This window comes from Symphodus melops (genome assembly GCF_947650265.1).
Source record: "Symphodus melops genome assembly, chromosome: 3".
Lineage (NCBI taxonomy): Eukaryota > Metazoa > Chordata > Actinopteri > Labriformes > Labridae > Symphodus > Symphodus melops.
In genome coordinates, this window is record NC_136693.1 from 19237762 (window position 1) to 19255629 (window position 17868).

General features: G+C 38.0%; 1 protein-coding gene across 1 annotated transcript in view; it reads left to right on the forward strand.

Annotated features, from left to right (window-relative positions):
* The first annotated feature begins 13653 nt into the window (after window positions 1-13653).
* il16 (interleukin 16) overlaps window positions 13654-17868 on the forward strand; it is a 51302-nt gene continuing 47087 nt past the window's right edge. Inside the window, exon 1 of the mRNA XM_079340301.1 lies at window positions 13654-13842. Coding sequence (XP_079196427.1) covers window positions 13830-13842 — 13 coding nt within the window. The 5' untranslated portion in view covers window positions 13654-13829. The remainder of the gene's footprint in view (window positions 13843-17868) is intronic.

Genomic DNA, 17868 nt, shown 5'->3' on the forward strand with positions numbered 1-17868 from the left:
TTTAATTAGCAAATTCATTCATATGCTCTGGGTTACCAGGTTTAATAACTCATTATTTGTTCTTCATAAAAACACATTTAGATGTTTTTCCCATGAAAACATCCCTCCATCATTAGTTTCAACAGTCTTCAATTAGTGTGTGTAGGTTATGGAAATCTAAATCTCCACTCATCCCTCTGCTGTACCTGCAGCTTGAGAAGTAGGCTGATCCGAAACACAGCGTACAGCCACTAAAACTCAAATTTTAACAAATGTCAAGTTAAAAGGAAAAAATTAGCCAGAAATGCAACATTTCTGGCAGCCTACTGAAGTTTTTTTTGAATGAAAATAAAGATGTAATTTTAAGAAGCGTAACAATGTTGTGCTTGCTGCATATACTGGCAGCAATTGTATACTTGTTACTAGCAATTCAGGCCTTATGTTCTGCTTTTCATACCTTAAAATCAAATGTTTGGCTTTTCAAGAGAATTTTTTTTTGTTTAATCAGATATTTTGAATAGAAATGAGACATTTGTTAACATTTGGGTTTTTGTTATTTGTTTTTTTTTCAGTGCTTGGATTCTCCTTGCTTCTCCTCGGATATGAAGCATTAACTTGCAAGTTGAAAAAAATATGGGTCTAAATTTGTTTTTAAGAAAATGTCCTTGTTACGTTGTAGAGAAGAAACAAACAGGGCAACACCACTCTACAAACATGAAGTCTTAAAAAAAAAAAATCCTTTTTTAATTAGTTGGTTTATCTCCATATTTATTTCCGATAAATAAAACGAGAACTTACTGATAAACCAACTTTATATTGTTAAATATGATAACAGGTTATTCACAATTCAAGAAACTGAATATGAACTATGATCAAAGCAACACTAATTTAAAAAGATATGGAAGAAGTATTCGTTTTAAGATACTTTAAACACCATACAATAGAATAAGAACAAATAGTTCTTTAAGGTTCTTTCAATAGTTTCTCAACCAAAAGTTTATTTTTCTCAGCCATTACATATATTGTTTATATTGTGATTGCACTTCACAATATAAAATGTAAAGCGATGCAAGAGGTATGCCCTGTTAATGTTTACGAAGTACACTACAGATCCATTAAGGATGAATCATGAACCATTTATTATGGAGTTTAACAAGTAATGCCAAATTATTTCTCTGTTAAGTTATTAACAAAACCAATTTGGTTTGACGAGCACAAAGGTTTAAAGGCGTTTGCTTAAGCTTCCCAGAAGGTTTTTTTTATTTCCACTACTTTATGATAAATGGTCAGTTTCTACTTTAGTCACTCACGCTTAAGCATATCATGCCTTGCAGGTGTTGCTTTATGCTGTTAATATAATAGAGTTAAATATTACAATAGCTTATTGATGATACAACCGCATTGCTTCTGTGCTTTAACAAGATCCTTTCATGTGAAAGACTACCACATTAATATACATTGTAATAGAATTTTTTTATTGAATATTGAGTACTGAATAGAATTAAAACTACTATTAATATTTTTGTAATGAAACTAAAGTTTAATTAAAGTCTGTGTAAAGCAATAATGAATCAGTAATCTCGGCTCTGTCATGCTGTGCGAGTGCCTGTAAATTATGTCTTTCAACTTTGTCATACAATAAATGTTTGTGTTATCAGCAGTAATAAGAATATTTCCTTAAATTCACCAAATTAAGCTTCATAGACCAGGTTGTAATCAGGTTTATTTCTGCTTCTAAAACAGACTTTTAGAATGGTTGTTTATGTGACTTACAGGGCTTTAGCCCAGTCTCTCTCTCTCTCTTTTTTTCATAGTTTTCTGATTGTCAAAATTACTATGGATTAGGGTATTATGTGCCTCTCTGTCAAAAACTGCTATTTAAATTCTTCAAATATTTAGCATCAAGGGAGCTATGAATTAAAGGCATAGCTAGTTATCAAAGGCTAGCAGACTGTAATCCTAAAATGATAGTAACTCATGATCAATTTGAAGAACAGAAGATGCTGAAATGTTCAGTACATTGTGTACAACCTGAACCTGAATGGGATGAAACACTTTTTAGAGGTCTAAATCCACAATTCAGTCAAATGTAGTTCTGTTTTTTTCCCCACAAGTTTACAGCTACCTTTTTTCCAACATACATAGAGTGAGTTAGTAGATCAATTTCAGATTTTGCTTTTTGCTTTACACTTACTTTAAGTTGCAAAATGTATACTTAACCAACCAAAACCAGAGTTTGCACAGAAACTGATACTTCCCGAAGGGCACAAGCAGCAGTCACAATATTTCAGAGCCTATAACTCTAAACCTACAACCAACATTAAGGCATGACACAAAGCTGAAGGGCTTTTAGGATTTTTCAACCTCCCTGACAGAAGCCAAAACTGCTGGTCCACAACAGGAAACCTATAGCCTGTGCTATCAGGAGTGGCTTCCTTCAAAAGACAAAATGCTGGCGTCACAACTTTAGGCAAGGTTTCGCCCATTTCCTGCTACAGGAGGGAAACACTTGACTATTCTTTTCCCCAGGGACAGATCCCATCCCCACATCACTGGCGACAGCCTGTCTTTATTATTGAAAGGGACGAAACAATAATAACGAGTGAACAAGTTTACATCAGATTAATCAATAAATCTTTATATCTTTATATGATCTTTATATGTATAGCATATAATTAAGCATCAATTCCTAACGAGTATTATCTCGAGACACAAAAAAGCAGGTAAAAGACCTTACTCATTGTTCTGTCACAAAAAGCAGGTAATTAGAATCAGAAATACTTTATTAATCACAGGGAAATGTGGTTGTTATCGTTGCTTTAAAACCCAGTACAGATGTATAGAAATAATTTAGTAAAATAAAATAGAATAGAGATACTAAAATAAGCAATAAGTACCAGGTGGGATGCAATGGTTATCAATGTGGATAAAATACCTTACTTATTGGTATATATTACATAAGTTTCTTAATTTCTTAATTTGTTATTTTAAAACTTAGTAATATAATGTGATCCAGGTATGCAAATCAAGAAACAGAGAGCCAGAAGCTCACCCGAACTGTTCCTACCTTTTAAAGGAACTATCTATTACCAGTCAAACAACAGTTCAGTAGTTATGGTCTCAATTCTGGTTATGGTCAAACTGAATTGACTACTTGGTTTTATAGTTATCTCCACCCGTCCAACAGGCTGAACTTTATTTTTAATTTAGGATGACACTACAGTAGGGGGATTTATACAGTATTATCTTTTTTATGTGTAACTAAAAGTAACTTTAATTAGAAATAATTCCATTCCAGTCTGACATGAACCACTTCATACATGTGTTCTCCTTCTAAGACCATTGCCAGGCCTGGGAAACATTTGTTTCTTCATGTTGAGTTGTTTTGACATGGGGATCTCGACTGTAGTGACGTTTACCTCTCTGCCTCTATCACTCTCTGAGTGGTGTGTGGCAGTAAATAGGATTTACCTTGTTACCCTGTTATTATTACCAATAATTCTTGGAAGTGCAGACTGGAGACTTATTGTTTTTATAAAAATGTTTCCTCTGCATGATGAATGTATAGCGAGATCTGCATATTCAATTTAAACTTTTAAACAGAATAATTGTGAGGAATAATCACTATTAGCTGGATATTGGAGCTGACGTGTCCCTTCTGTCCTTCCTGTCCTGTATCTAATTAACCAGTACTCTGCATTTCAGTATTTGTTCAACGTTTTATACCCAAGTTCAGCGTCACACAAGGGGAATTCATGTTTGGTTTCCAGGTGTTGTTGCAACCTGAGAAGAGCCACATGATCCTGGATGCATTATTTATGATTGCAGCTGATCAAATTACAGGGCTGTTTCTCTGATACAGGGAACAAAACGAACACATAAATGAAGGTGGGCCACCATCTTAACCTTATTGTACTCCAATATTTTGGAACTGTCATGTCTGCGACTGAACGCAAATGCAGACCACGCTGATAGATGTAAAAAAAAAAGAAAAAAAAGAGTAGAATATGCAGGAGGAGGTGTCCAGAACTGGGGGGTGGTGCAGTGATTAGAAAGTGGCTGGCTGGCAGGTTGGTCTTATAGTATGTAGTAGATAATCCGTGAATGCTATAACAATCCGGCAGAGACTGAATGTTGGAACAGGGTTTTTGTAGGTAAAGATGATTGTAGGCAGGTGTGTTGATCCAGTGCATGTGAGAAAAAACACAAAAATACTCAGAAATAAAATAAGAAACACACACACCTCATGCAAACAGTAGGAGCAGGTACTGTGACAAGAATTGCAATAATACTAATAATACCAATGCACACATATGATGTCAGTGTCAACAAGATATTTGCTGTGGTATTGAGATGTACAGTGGGTAGGGAAAGTATTCAGACCCCTTTTAAAGTTTTCACTCTTTGTTTCATTGCAGCCATTTGCTAAAATCAAAAAAGTTCATTTTTTTCCTCATTAATGTACACTCTTGGTGGACAGGTCAATTAGGTTTAGGTCAGAGCGTTGAAGCAGTAGGGCTGTGCCAATCAAGAATGGTCACATAGTTGTTCCGAAGCCACTCCTTTGTTATTTTAGCTGTGTGCTTACGGTCATTGTCTTGTTGGAAGGTGAACCTTTGGCCCAGTCTGAGGTCCTGAGCACTCTGGAAGGGGTTTTCTTCCAGGATATCTCTGTACTGTTCCTTCAATTGCAACCAGTCATTCTGTCCCTGCAGCTGAAGAACACCCCATAGCATGATGCTGCATGCTGGTGGTGCCATGTTTCACTGTTGGGATTGTATTGGACAAGTGATGAGCAGTGCCTGGTTTTCTCCACACATACCGCTTAGAATTAAAGACAAAAAGTTCAATCTTGGTCTCATCAGACCAGAGAATCTTCTTTGTCATAGTCTGGGAGTCCTTCATGTGTTTTTTGACAAATTCTATGCAGGCTTTCATATATCTTGCACTGAGGAGAGACTTCCATCAGGCCACTCTGCCATAAAGCCCCGACTGGTGGAGGGCTGCAGTGATTGTTGACTTTGTGGAACTTTCTCTAATCTCCCTACTGCATCTCTGGAGTTCAGCCACAGTGATCTTTGGGTTCTGCTTTACCTCTCTCACCAGGGTTCTTCTCCCACGATTGCTCAGTTTGGCTGGACGGCTAGGTCTAGGAAGAGTTCTGGTTGTCCCAAACTTCTTCAATTTAAGTATTATGGAGGCCGCTGTGCTCTTAGGAACCTTGAGTGCTGCAGAAATTCTTTTGTAACCTTGGCCTGATCTGTGCCTTGCCACAATTCTGTCTCTGAGCTCCTTGGGCAGTTCCTTCAACCTCATGATTCTCATTTGCTCTGACATGCACTGTGATCTGTAAGGTCTTATATAGACAGGTATGTGCCTTTCCTAATCAAGTCCAATCAGTTTTCATTGAATTTTAATGTAATTTCATTTAATAAATTTGCAAAAAATTCTACATTTCAGTTTTTTTTCTATCATGATGGGGTGCTGGGAGAGTGAAAAATATAAAGGGGTCTGAATACTTTCTGTACCCACTGTATATCCATAGTGTTCATTTTAAGTGGAATCATATCAATGTTTGGTATCATGATCATCTATAACTTGGTGTTTCACCCTTAAAACTCTATTGCAGTTGACATTTAACAATAGTGAAGTGAATAGTGAATAGTGGTCAATGGAATAAATGCCTCTTTTTTAGTATTTGAATAATTTTCATGAATCCAAAAGGTATTTGGGCTCAAACAATTGAACATTGTTTTATCGCAATAAGTCAAATTGTTTAAAATTCCATTCTGCATTAACATTGTAAGGCTTGTCTTTTTAATTGTTGGACTGAAACTTACAGTACTTCTTTACCAGCTGTTTTAATTCAACCCTGATTTTATATTGAAATAAAGTAAGGACCTTTTGGTAGATCAGAGGTTAAAAGATGAATTAGACCACAGAAAAAGGAACTGGATAATCAAACACTAAATGTTAAAAGGAACAATAATCTGAAATCTTTGATGTCTTAAGGTACTTTCGATCCACAGCTGAGCTGACTGGGAGTTTTCTAAACTGAAAAAAGCTTATAAGGCCCTGGGAAGCACTCCCACATTTCGTCCTCAATAATGATGCCCATAATCATAAGTAATCGCAAGTAAAGTGACTGTCAAGAGCTGTGTTATCAGGATCGACATTGTTTCCATAAGCAATTATGCATCCTAAGTATATAACATGGTTAAAAACTGATGGGAGATGAATGGTTTTAAAGGTGATGCAGTGAGACAGTTTATCCTCAATCTTAAAATCTACTCCATTTATTGGAAAAACAAACATCATCTGTCCAGAATGTGGAAACTTGGCTGTTTTTCAAGCCTGTTTTAAGTCCAGGCCCTGCCCTTTTTCTGGCTCCAATGAGCACAAGCCTGGCCTTAGCCATGTTCTGACCCTCTTTTCTGCCTGCAGGGAGGAAAAGGTCAGCTAAATGCTTTCACACCCACACACAGACCTTTGAGCCACAATGGCTTCTTTTTTGGGATTCCGAAAGATGAAGCGCTTCCCTCTGATACGTGGACAGTTTACACATTCTTAACAGAAAACCCCCTCCCCACTCAACATGTATGTCACATCCTGTCCTTACCCCACCCTGCCTGCTATTGTCCTCACACACAAACACAAATATTTACACTAGGTAGGGCCTTAGTTCTACTTTTTCAAACCACACATATGTTAATCTAACAGAGGAAGAACCTGGTCTACAAGATTCAAGGCCAACACTAGGGTAAATGACAGCTGCACATGGACCTATACATTCAATATTGGAGAGGAAAAGACTTGAATAAATGTTAACACATAACAATAAAGACATTCAAAACGTGTTATTTGTCATGCATCTAAAATAAAGAAGAAGTGCCTTTTCTGAGCCTTTGATTCATATACAAATTTAAACTGGTATCTTATTGAGATCATTGATGGAGAGAGGTTAGTTAAATGTGAGTCAGCCCAGAGGTGGAATTGAAACTCTACTGTCAGGTCGGGGCCATAGTTTCCTGCTCCCAGGCTGTTTATTAAGGATGTTTCTACCCTCTTTTCTCTCTGAGGTGCAGTCCATTTCCTTTAAATAGTACAGAAGCAGAGCCTTTATTACTATGGGTCGTTATATCACAATAGAGACAACTACTCTTACTTCATTAAAGATAGCTTAAGATAAGCCAGCCATGTGTAACAAAATAGAATAGAATAGCCGTTAATTGCCTGTCCGTCACATTGGTAAAGTAGGGGGTATGTTACTTCCTTCCCATCTTAATGTCCTGTCATTTGCGTTCACCAAAAAGGTTCAAGGTCCCTTTTAATGAGCAAAATAATAAGAAATAAGCAAAGTATAAAGATGCAGCCCAAGGTATGGGCTAACTAAAAATCATAGTGACAAAAACATCCATAGCACCAAACATCCTGAGGGTTGGACCTGGCTCCTGAACTAATTTAAATATAATCCACTACATATAACTCACTATATAGTGTGCAGGGACTAAGGAATGAGTGAGTGATTTGGAACACAGACCATCACTTATGCTGAATACCTTCATTCATTTTTTTTTTTTATGAAAAGAACAAAGCTACAGGTACTTTCAACATGTTCCTGAAAAACTCCAAGCTCAATAACCAGCATTAACAGAAATACACTCATGTATTCATGTATTTCACTCTGTCTCGCTAATACATATTTATGCTGTAATTCACAAGCACAATTTTATTTTTAAGCACAAATAATTGTTGTACTTTCTTAAGATCACACCTATGTCAAAGTTGTGTAATTAATTTTCTTCATTGGAGTGCAATAAGATATCATACACCTACTGGAAACTAACAATATGAAAAAATAATACTCGTACATAATCTGGTAAAAAATAAATAAATAAATAAATACTACAATTTCCAAGTGTTGAATTTAGAACAAAAGCTATTTTGCCTAGATTGTATGATTTTATGCTATAGATAACAAGGAATGAACATGTGGTTGGAATAGGTGTCAATGGGCTATGATAAAGCTAGGAGTAACTATTTAGTATTTTTTTTTTTATTGAATGAGCTGAAAATGTAGAAATCACACAAAAATCCAGACCTGAGTAAAAAATGCATTAACACAGCTGAAATGGTAAAAAAAAAAAAATTGAAGTAGCCATGAAATGTCCAGCATAGAGTCGAGAGGGCAGAACAATGATTGAGGAGGAGAGGTGTAACAGAAAACAATTTTGGGATATTCAGAGATGAAATTATGAACACAAATATTAAAACTTAAAAAAACACCAACTGAACCACAGTAGCTGACAGTTTAAAAAAAAAGGCCATAACATAAAAAACATAAATAATTAAAATAATAATATAATAATTATTAATTAAATGAATAAATAAAATGGTGTTAGACTTAATAGATTTGTACAGGATAAGAAAAGTAATAAGCCCTGCCGCAGTCATTATCCAATGTTGCAACATCTCTTCAAATATTCAAAAATGTGGTTCAGTTGTACAATCGGCTGTCTCTCAACCGAATGACCCGGGGTTCAATCCCCACCTCCTGCAGCTACATGTCCTGTGTGTCCTTGGTCAAAGCACTTAACCCCAATCTGCTCCTGCTGTCTGGCATATGAATGGGATTAGTTACTTTTGATGGCCACTTCACATAGCAACCTTTGCCATCAATGTGTGAATGGTTGTGAATGTGAAGGTGTGACCTGTGATGCAAAAGTGCTTTGAGCAGTCAGAAGACTAGAAAAGCACTATACAAGCTGAAGTCCATTTACCATTTAGGCCTACCATTTAATAAGAATAATCTGTTGTTGCCTTCAAAGAGAAAGACATAGTGAAGCCACTAGAGGGAGGCACAAACACATGGAAAACATCTCACATAAGGACATCAGATCTAGAAGGAGACAAGTATTTGTAAGAATATTCATATACCCTGCTGATACAGTTAAATATATTCAAAATCAAGTAATGAGGACGAATTTACAGATGGGAAGCCCTTCAGTAATCATTAAGGTGAAGTGGAATTGTGTTTATAAATGTACAGTCACATTTGCAATAATTTTAATTACAATAATTTGACATCAAATATCTCAAATTTGCTGGAAACAGAAATGAAAAGAGTGGAAACAAATGGTAGGTCTGCGCACCCCATACAAGGAGTAAAAAATTCACTTTCAAAAATAAATGTGCAAAATCACCTTGCAAAGCAGAGGCCTTATTGTGGTTCCTCATACTGTCTGCTTTCTTCGGGAAGATAAATTTAATTTTGTAATACCTTGGAAACAACTTTTCAAAACAATTTTTTTCCCGAAATAATCAACGGTTGGTTGATTATTAATTCTTTAGCTGAAGACTTTCTACAAAGTCATGTGGCAAAAACAACTACATGTAAATGGACTTGAGCTTGTATAGCGCTTTTCTAGTCTTCTGACTACTAAAAGCGCTTTTACACCACAGATCACACCTATCCCTTCACACCCATTCACACTGATGGCTGGTTATGTGGCCCATCCAGTAACTAATTCCATTCACGCACTACCAACTGAGCCACAGCCGCCCGTGGAGAAGGTTCAATTTACATGTTTAAATTGAACATTCTCCATGGTGCAGGTTTTGTTGCAGGTTTGTGAAACTGTGTAAGATGGGCTAAAGCAAATAAAAATGTCCTACTTTAAAGTTTTTGTTTTAGAGAATTGTCCCCAGATATACAAGTTTAGCATTTTGCTGATCAAAATATTGATATTTAATTCTCAATCAAGAATAAATCTGAATCTAGCCTTCTTTAAAAGTCATAAACTCTCTGTCAAAATATTTTCCACAAATTAATTAAAATGAAGAGAAAAAGTTTATTGTGGGAAGTGTGATGAAACGGAACCTTTGATACAACCTTCTTGTCCTAAAAAAAAAAGCCTTTCTTGTTCTGTGATTTCTGTTATGGAAAATTGTGGATTGAGGAGACTATTTTATTTTGCTTCGTTTTATCTCTAATCTTACTTTTTTCTTAATGTTGTTATTGTCTTGTCTAGTTTGCTGCCTGTACTTCATTAATAAAAAACCTCTGGAATTGGAGAGTTGCTGGTTCAAGCCCCAGAGCAAACAAAGCCGGGCAATTAGTCTTGCAGCTGGACATTTCCCCATTAGTGCACATCCTTAAGATCCTGTTTTTATGCACGTCTATAGTTTAGCCTATGTTTGGGAAGGATGTCTGAAAGTAATTTCCCTTTGTGGAATCAATTAAGGATATCTTTTTATTTATGCTTTACTGAAAACATCTGAAATCATCATTATGACCAGTAACTGACTAGTAAAATGTTCAGCTATAAATTGAGTATGGAGGTGGCTCATTTCATGGTAGAATTACTATCAGACTCCTTTTGCCCAGCAGCAACGTTGCCCCCTACTGGTCACTGCTTACTTTTAAAAGTATTCCCACCTATTTCATAACCTAGATAAGGTAAGATGACTTAATCAAACAAGGGGTCAGTCAAATCTGCAGTTTTTTTCAGCTACACTGAATACTTGTCTTTATCTGGTTCCAATACAAAGACCACTGCCTAAATCTAGCAAGAAGCAGTTAAGGACAAGCAGCTAGCTGAGAAGATAAATGGCTGAATGTCAAAGCTCTCATTAGGATCATTCTATACAGTCATTTGGGGCCCAAGGCAAGAGTTCACAGGAATGTGGTCTGCTGGTAGATCAGACGACAGCAGCCATCCCACCACGGTCCCTTGAGACTTTCTGCAAAGACAAATACCACAGATAGATGAGTGGTCAGTTCCCTGAAAGTTTCAAGGAGTCAAAGCTAGTGTAGTTAATGTACCACCTACAGTAAGCACAGACTGCTATTTGTCCTCTGTAGACCTCTTGTCTTCCTGTGACCATGTCTCATATCTCTGATAACGTCTGCACTCTAACACCACAGTAGGTGAACTTTGATGCAGGATGTGAACTCACCTGTTGACATTATTTGTACCTGACATGCAGCTTTCTTAACAATGAGTATGCTGTGACTAACATTAAAGCGTGTGTGCTGTACAGACTTTTAATAGTGTCTGCTTCTGACACACGCACGCACACACACACACACACACACACACACACAGGCTGGTTTAGTGGTTCAGTTTGAACATCGTAATGAGACTCAGCGTTTAGTGATTCCTATATTCTACTGCTGGTCACACAGGTGCACATGGTAAAGTTTTATTTTGTAGTGCTCTGTTCAACTGAATTTGTAATTTATGTCAATAATGACATGAAGAGTTTGAAACAGTATTTTTTTATTTTTTAGTTTTCACGGTGTTCCTTGACTTCTGAGACATAAAGAAGATAAATAAACGTCTGTGGACATCAGTTCGAAGCGTGAAGTCCTTTTTTGAGCTGACCAGAGTAGCTACAGTAAAAACGTGACCTGATCCATCGCGCTGAGGCTGCCTCGCCCTGCATCCACAAGGTGGCACCAGAGTTCTTCACATCCTGCAGCAAGCTACACGCTTCAGAGCAAGACCAAGTCGAAATGCGCATCCTAAGGTCAGATTGGGCAACTATATAAGGCCTCAGCTAGTGATAGATAATTAAAGACTCAATTCAGTAACGAGTAATGACTTCCAATGATAATCCCTTGTTACAAAATGATGGTCAAAACGAGATTGAGCTTCAAGAACAATGTACAGAGGCAGATAGAAGACCAAAAGAAAATGTAAAGTATGCTGTAACTGATCACTCTGTAACAGAAATAAGGAATCCTCCCGTGAAAGACATTTTACTCCCAAAATGAAGGAACTGAAAGAGCAAGAGTTAGCTCAAAAGGAAAGAAAGTTCCAATCACTCTACGACAAGTGGAACATTAAAGTAAGAGACAAGATTAAAGGAAGCATGCCCAGAAAAAGACTTATGTAGCATGATGGATGATGTTGAAATACTAGATTCTGACTTGATGGAAACCTATGACCAATATCAGAAAGCAAATAGTCCCAAGTCAAGAAATCAGGAGAAAGGTTGATACATGCTCTGCTGTAACTTTGGACTTGTTGCGGGTAATGCGAGTACGGCTAACAGAAGAAGAAAGTGAGTTTGATGCTGTAGCAGAAAAGGCAATATTACGCATGCTCCTTGAGAATGAATATGCCAGATCAACATATGGATCTACTGCCAGCAGAGTAATTGCAAGCATCCCTCATTCTGACCGTCTTTCAGACTCACCTAGCATCTCAACCAAGAGACCAGAGACAGCTGCTCAACTAGCTGCAATGAAAGCTGAAATAGAAATGGAAGAAACTATCGAAGCTCATCGTCAGCAACTGAAAAAACTTGAAAATCAAAGAGATATCGAAGTGATGCAAGCAAAGCTGTGAAAGTCTACACTGAAGAATAGATTAAAGAAAACAGTGAAAGAGTTACACACAGCAAAGTGAGTTCTTCCCTATCTGACTCTTACATTGAATGTGATGATCGGCCAGTCACAAAAAGTGAGTCAGCCATTGTGCAGGCAGTTCAAGAGTCAATAGCTCTCACTCGGTTACCGGTTCCAGAGCCTACTGTGTTTTATGGTGACCCTTTAAAGTTTGTAGAGTGGAGCGCAAGCTTTAAGGCTCTTATAGAAGGGAAATGCTCAAATTCTGCAAAAAGACTATTTTACCTGCAAAGATACATAACAGGAAAGGCTAAATCTACTCTCGAAGGCAGCTTCTATTGTAAAGATGAAGAAGCCTATAAGCAAGCATGGGATAGGCTCAGCTCAAGATATGGACATTCATTTGTAGTGCAACGCGCTTTTAGAGAGAAACTCAACAAATGACTGAAAATTGGTGGTAAAGAATATGTCAAATTGAGAGAATCCAGTGATTTCCTTCAAACATGTAGCGATGCAATGCCTTACATAAAAGGTCTACAAGTGCTAGATGATTGTGAGGAGAACCAGAACACATGGCGCTGTTCAGCATTGCTGGGTTCAACTTTATACATCAAAGTATCCTTTCTTGAACGGCGATGTGCAAGTGGACCTTGTGTAGAAAACAGAAAAGAACTCATATTGGTTATAAATGAATGATAACGTGGCCCTGTGGTTTTTTGCTAGGCAAATAATGTTTGTGTAAATTTGCTCGCCACTCTGCCAAATCTACAACAATTTATGTAAAACAAAATCTATCCCTCCAGTGGGTATTATGCACCTAATGGTTGTCTGCCTATTTGAGTTGTTTAAAGTGTTGTGCATTTACAAATTGTCCACATTTAACCACAGAAAAAAACACTGTAAATTCCTCCTTTAAAGGTTCTTTCCATTCCAAGCCTCCACCAAAAACAGCCCAGATTTGTGTATTCACTGCCCAGTGCTGCAGTCAAAACAGTTTTGATCTGAACTGAAAACTAGATTCATAACCCCATTCAAATGAGGTGTGTGTGTGGTTTATGCCTAAACTGGAGTGGGGCACAGAGAATTCATTCATCCTTTCCAGCATACAGTATATACCTACACACACTGGGGGCACACAAGTCATGCACTCTCTGCGCCTTGTAAATGACTATAACCAGTGTGTGATGCAAAGTAGGTGTGTGTTTTTCCCTCACTGTAGTTGACTCACAGGAAAGGGGCAGTGATTTGGGGGGCCCATGTCTGACTGAGAGAGACAGTGTTCTACCTACTGAGGGGGAGGAAAGTCAGAGAGATGGAGGGAGAAGAAGTACGGGCAACTAATCCTAGATGAATCACGAGAAACCAGTAGTGTGACTGATACAGTAGTGTTTGACCTGTTGTGCTGCCTTCTGTCTGTGTATCTGAAGCGGCTCTTCCCTTTTGGATTGCGTCTTTGTGCCTTGAGTTGAAGTTGTGGAGACTGACCCAAAACAACATGATCGACTACGGTGAGTAAGACTTCCCGACACTGAAGAGTTTTTAACAATGAAGTTCATTGATGCAAGTTGATTTAAAACTGTCTGTCTGACTTTAAAGAATGCAGAGGAGTGGGAAAAAATTCAAAACTTTATTTATTCTCGAAAGGACACAGAGTTTTCCAGAATTTGCACTGCCAAAATATTCATTGTAATAACCTCACATTTGGTGATGTTCTCTACTTTGTTGTATTCTTTCTTCTGAGTATTGTGTAACAAAATAATTTCATTATGTGACTCAGTTGCACATAGAGGTCCTGTCCTCCTCTCAGCTTTCCTCACAGCCTGTACACTCACATGGCCAAACACTGCATGCAGTTGTCATTCCACATTTCCAGAACGTACTGTATATCAGACAAGCCCCCCTTTGGAGTGTGCAAGCATTTGCAAAAGAAGAATTTCAGATCAGCTGGCCCCCCCTTAGATCTTATCTCAAAAATAATGTGTAAATGACTTTACTACACGTTTTAAAAGTGGTGGATTATTGCAGAATGACTCAATAATTGTGGCTCTCTTTGCTTTCTTCTGTTGGCCCTACACAGTGGAAAATTCTCTGGTGAAAACTCCAAACATACATGTTGTGCATCTGAGCAGCCACCTCACCCTCTGCTTTTTCTCAATAACGGTCTGTTCAGCTGAAGCCTTTTTCCCGACGAATACTTAAGACACATAGGAAACACCCAGGAAAAATGTTTTTGTAAGAGCCAATATGCCTATTGTTGATTTGATTATAAATATTTAGTTAAAAATGATTGAAATTTGATTTTCAGTACGTTCATGTTAATTCATAATGTTTAAAATGGTTTGTAAAGTCATAATTTAGTCAATATAAATAATTTTTTATGTTTCTAAATGTTTTTGATTATGACATCACTGCGTATTTAAATGTGACGCATGTAACGTAGGTAGATGGAGTCAAGTGTTGATGGAAGCAACACAGTTTTTTGACCGTGCTTTCGACCTTTGTTGTATTTTTATTTTACTTTGAAATTTTTACAGTAAACTTTTTAAAACGAAGAAAGGTTGTCGTTTTTTCGCTCGCGTTTCAAATACTGTGAGTTGACTCCAACAAGTGGTACAAAGGACAAAGAAAGAGACGGAGTGCCACTACATTAGTCAAAAAACTAGCTTAATGGATCAATAAGCTGGAACGTGCTCGCGCGTGTGGAGGCCGCTGCTGTCCGCGCACGGAGGAGAAAAAGAGAGCTCACCTCATGAAGCCAGCAGAAGCGGGTTATCCTTTAAAGTATTCTCCAAGTAAAGGTAACGTGAAATCTAAATACTATCCCTGTGCATTCCACGGAGGGACGTAAAGTCGACGCACGAAGATAATTGAAGCCCGTGCCGACATTAAAGGAGGATTTCAGGAAATAATTCAAGCTAGATTCTACGTGTCAGCTCATATTTTAAGCCTTTGATTAGTCAATGTGGATTTTGGCTTTATTTAATAAGTGGTTTGCACTCGTTTTCTGAAGAAAAAGTGACTTAAAATATAAGTGCTTTTTAAACCTTTGCATTCAACTAGAGCCTTACTCTGCAATAATAAGATGACTGATGAAAGGGGAAAAGAGCTTGGATGTCTTGAGGACACATTGGAATCAGGACGGACACGCAGGTTGACAGAGAAAGCCTTAGAGGAGAAACTGCAAAAAAATATAGCATTAAGAAGAAGAAAATTAGGAGCTCTCACAAGTAAAAGAAATGAAGTGGAGAACATGATGAGTGATGCTCAAAATCTACAAGGTGTTAAAGATGTGATGGAAAATGATTTTTCACTGGCTGTAGACGAGTTTAGTCGCATCAACAAAGAAGTTGTAAGCCTTTTGTCTGAAGATGAAAAAAGATTTGATCAAGAACAATGGTTTGAACCCAAAATGGCATTCATCGAAGAATTCATAAAAGCTACTAAAACATGGATCGCTGCTGAACATGAACACTCTTCTCAAAAAGAGGATGATGCTAAGATTGACCCCCAAGATGCTGTTAAAGACATTGACAGTATTTCTCAAGCAAGTCGTAGAACAGCTACATCACGGGTGTCCTCGACACGTGTTAGACAAGAGGTAGAACATGCAGCTCTGCTTGAACGTGCTGCAGCACAGAAGAAAAGGCAGCAGCTTGAGTTTGAAATGGCCAGAATCAAAAGTGCAAAAGAAGAACTTGAGTTGGAAACAGCATTAGCAGAAAGCAGTGCAAAACTAAAAGTGCTCAAAGAATACGAAAGATCAGAAGATAGTTCAAGTAGAAGTGGTTACAGTAGTCACGCATTATTACCAAAGCTACGAGGTGGGGACATGAAACAGGAAGAAATCAGCGTAACGCTTCCTCAGCCAGCTGATCCAGGTTTTTATGCTCAATCGCAAATGTTGCACTCTCAAGTACCAAATGTGACTCAACAAGATTACAACAATGCTCGAGCCAACAGAGGTGACGAGATACTAAAAGTGATGCAAAATCAGAATGTTATCACGGAGCTTCTGGTAAAACAACAAAAGCAGTCTCAGCTACCAACAAAGGACATTACTGTCTTCAAGGGCAACACGTTGCACTACAAATCTTTCATTAGGTCGTTTGAGCACTCAATAGAACAAAAGACAGACAATGATCAGGACAAATTGTTCTTTTTGGAACAGTTTACAGCTGGTGAACCACAAGAGCTAGTTCGCAGTTGTGCTCATATGCCACCTAGCAAAGGCTACTACAAAGCAAAGCAGCTGCTTCATGATCATTATGGGGATGAACTACAGATCGCCAGTGCATACATTGACAAAGCCCTGAATTGGCCGCAGATAAAATCTGATGATGGAAAGGCCTTAAATGCTTATGCAATGTTTTTAGTTGGATGTCTCAACACTATGGAAGACATAGAATATCTAGAAGAGATGGACAATCCGACTAACTTACGAACAGTGGTATCCAAACTACCCTTCAAGATGAAAGAACATTGGCGGGCTGAAGCATACGATGTCAAACAGCGAAAAGGCAGAAGAGCAAAGTTTGCTGATTTGGTGAACTACATAGACCGCCAGGCTAAAATAATGATCGATCCACTTTTTGGTGTTATACCAGGCGGCCGCCCAACCACATTTGGAAAGATCGAACAAAAGGAAAGGCCTCCACCCAAAAGAGAGGTCCGTGGAAGCAGTTTTGCCACCAATGTTTTCACTGAAAGTAAAAGACCTCAAGAAACAAATGTGATGTCAGCTAATTCGAGCAAAACCAGGATTGCCTTTGAGAAGCCATGTTTGTACTGTAAGCAGTTTCACACACTAACTTTGTGCAACAACATAAAAGATCAGCCACACAAAGAACGTGTTGAGTTCTTGAAGTCAAATGGCTTGTGTTTTGGTTGCTTAACCCCTGGTCATCTCAGCAAGTTCTGCAAAAGAAAAATGGAGTGTTAAGTATGTGGGTTAAAGCATCCAGACATTTTACATATTGAAAAAAGAGAAGATTCTGTCTCATCTGAGAAGAATGAAGGTGCTCAGGGAAACAAGCTGTCGTGTGCTCAAGTTTCTGTCACGCAAGAGTCTTGTAGCCTAACAGGGGCCGGAAAAGCTGAATGTGTGCTGTCAATAGTACCGGTGAAGATTAAATCAAAAAAGAGCAACAAATATGTTGAAACGTATGCCTTCATGGACCCGGGAAGCACAGCAACGTTCTGCACAGGAGACCTGCAAAAGAAACTGAATGTTAAAGGGAAACCAACACAATTACTTCTCAGCACAATGAATCAAGACGAATCAGGAGAACAAAAACTAATCAACAGCTATGTGATATCAGACCTGGAAGTGTGCGGGCTGGAAGACACCGAACATATTGAGCTACCAAAAGTGTACACTCACGGCAGCATACCAGTTCACTCTGAAAATATACCCAGGCAATCAGACATTCAACAGTGGCCTTATCTCAGCGAAGTGCGTTTGCCTGAATTAAAAGCAGATGTAGGCCTACTCATCGGAGCAAACTGTTCAAAGGCTATGGAGCCATGGCGCATCA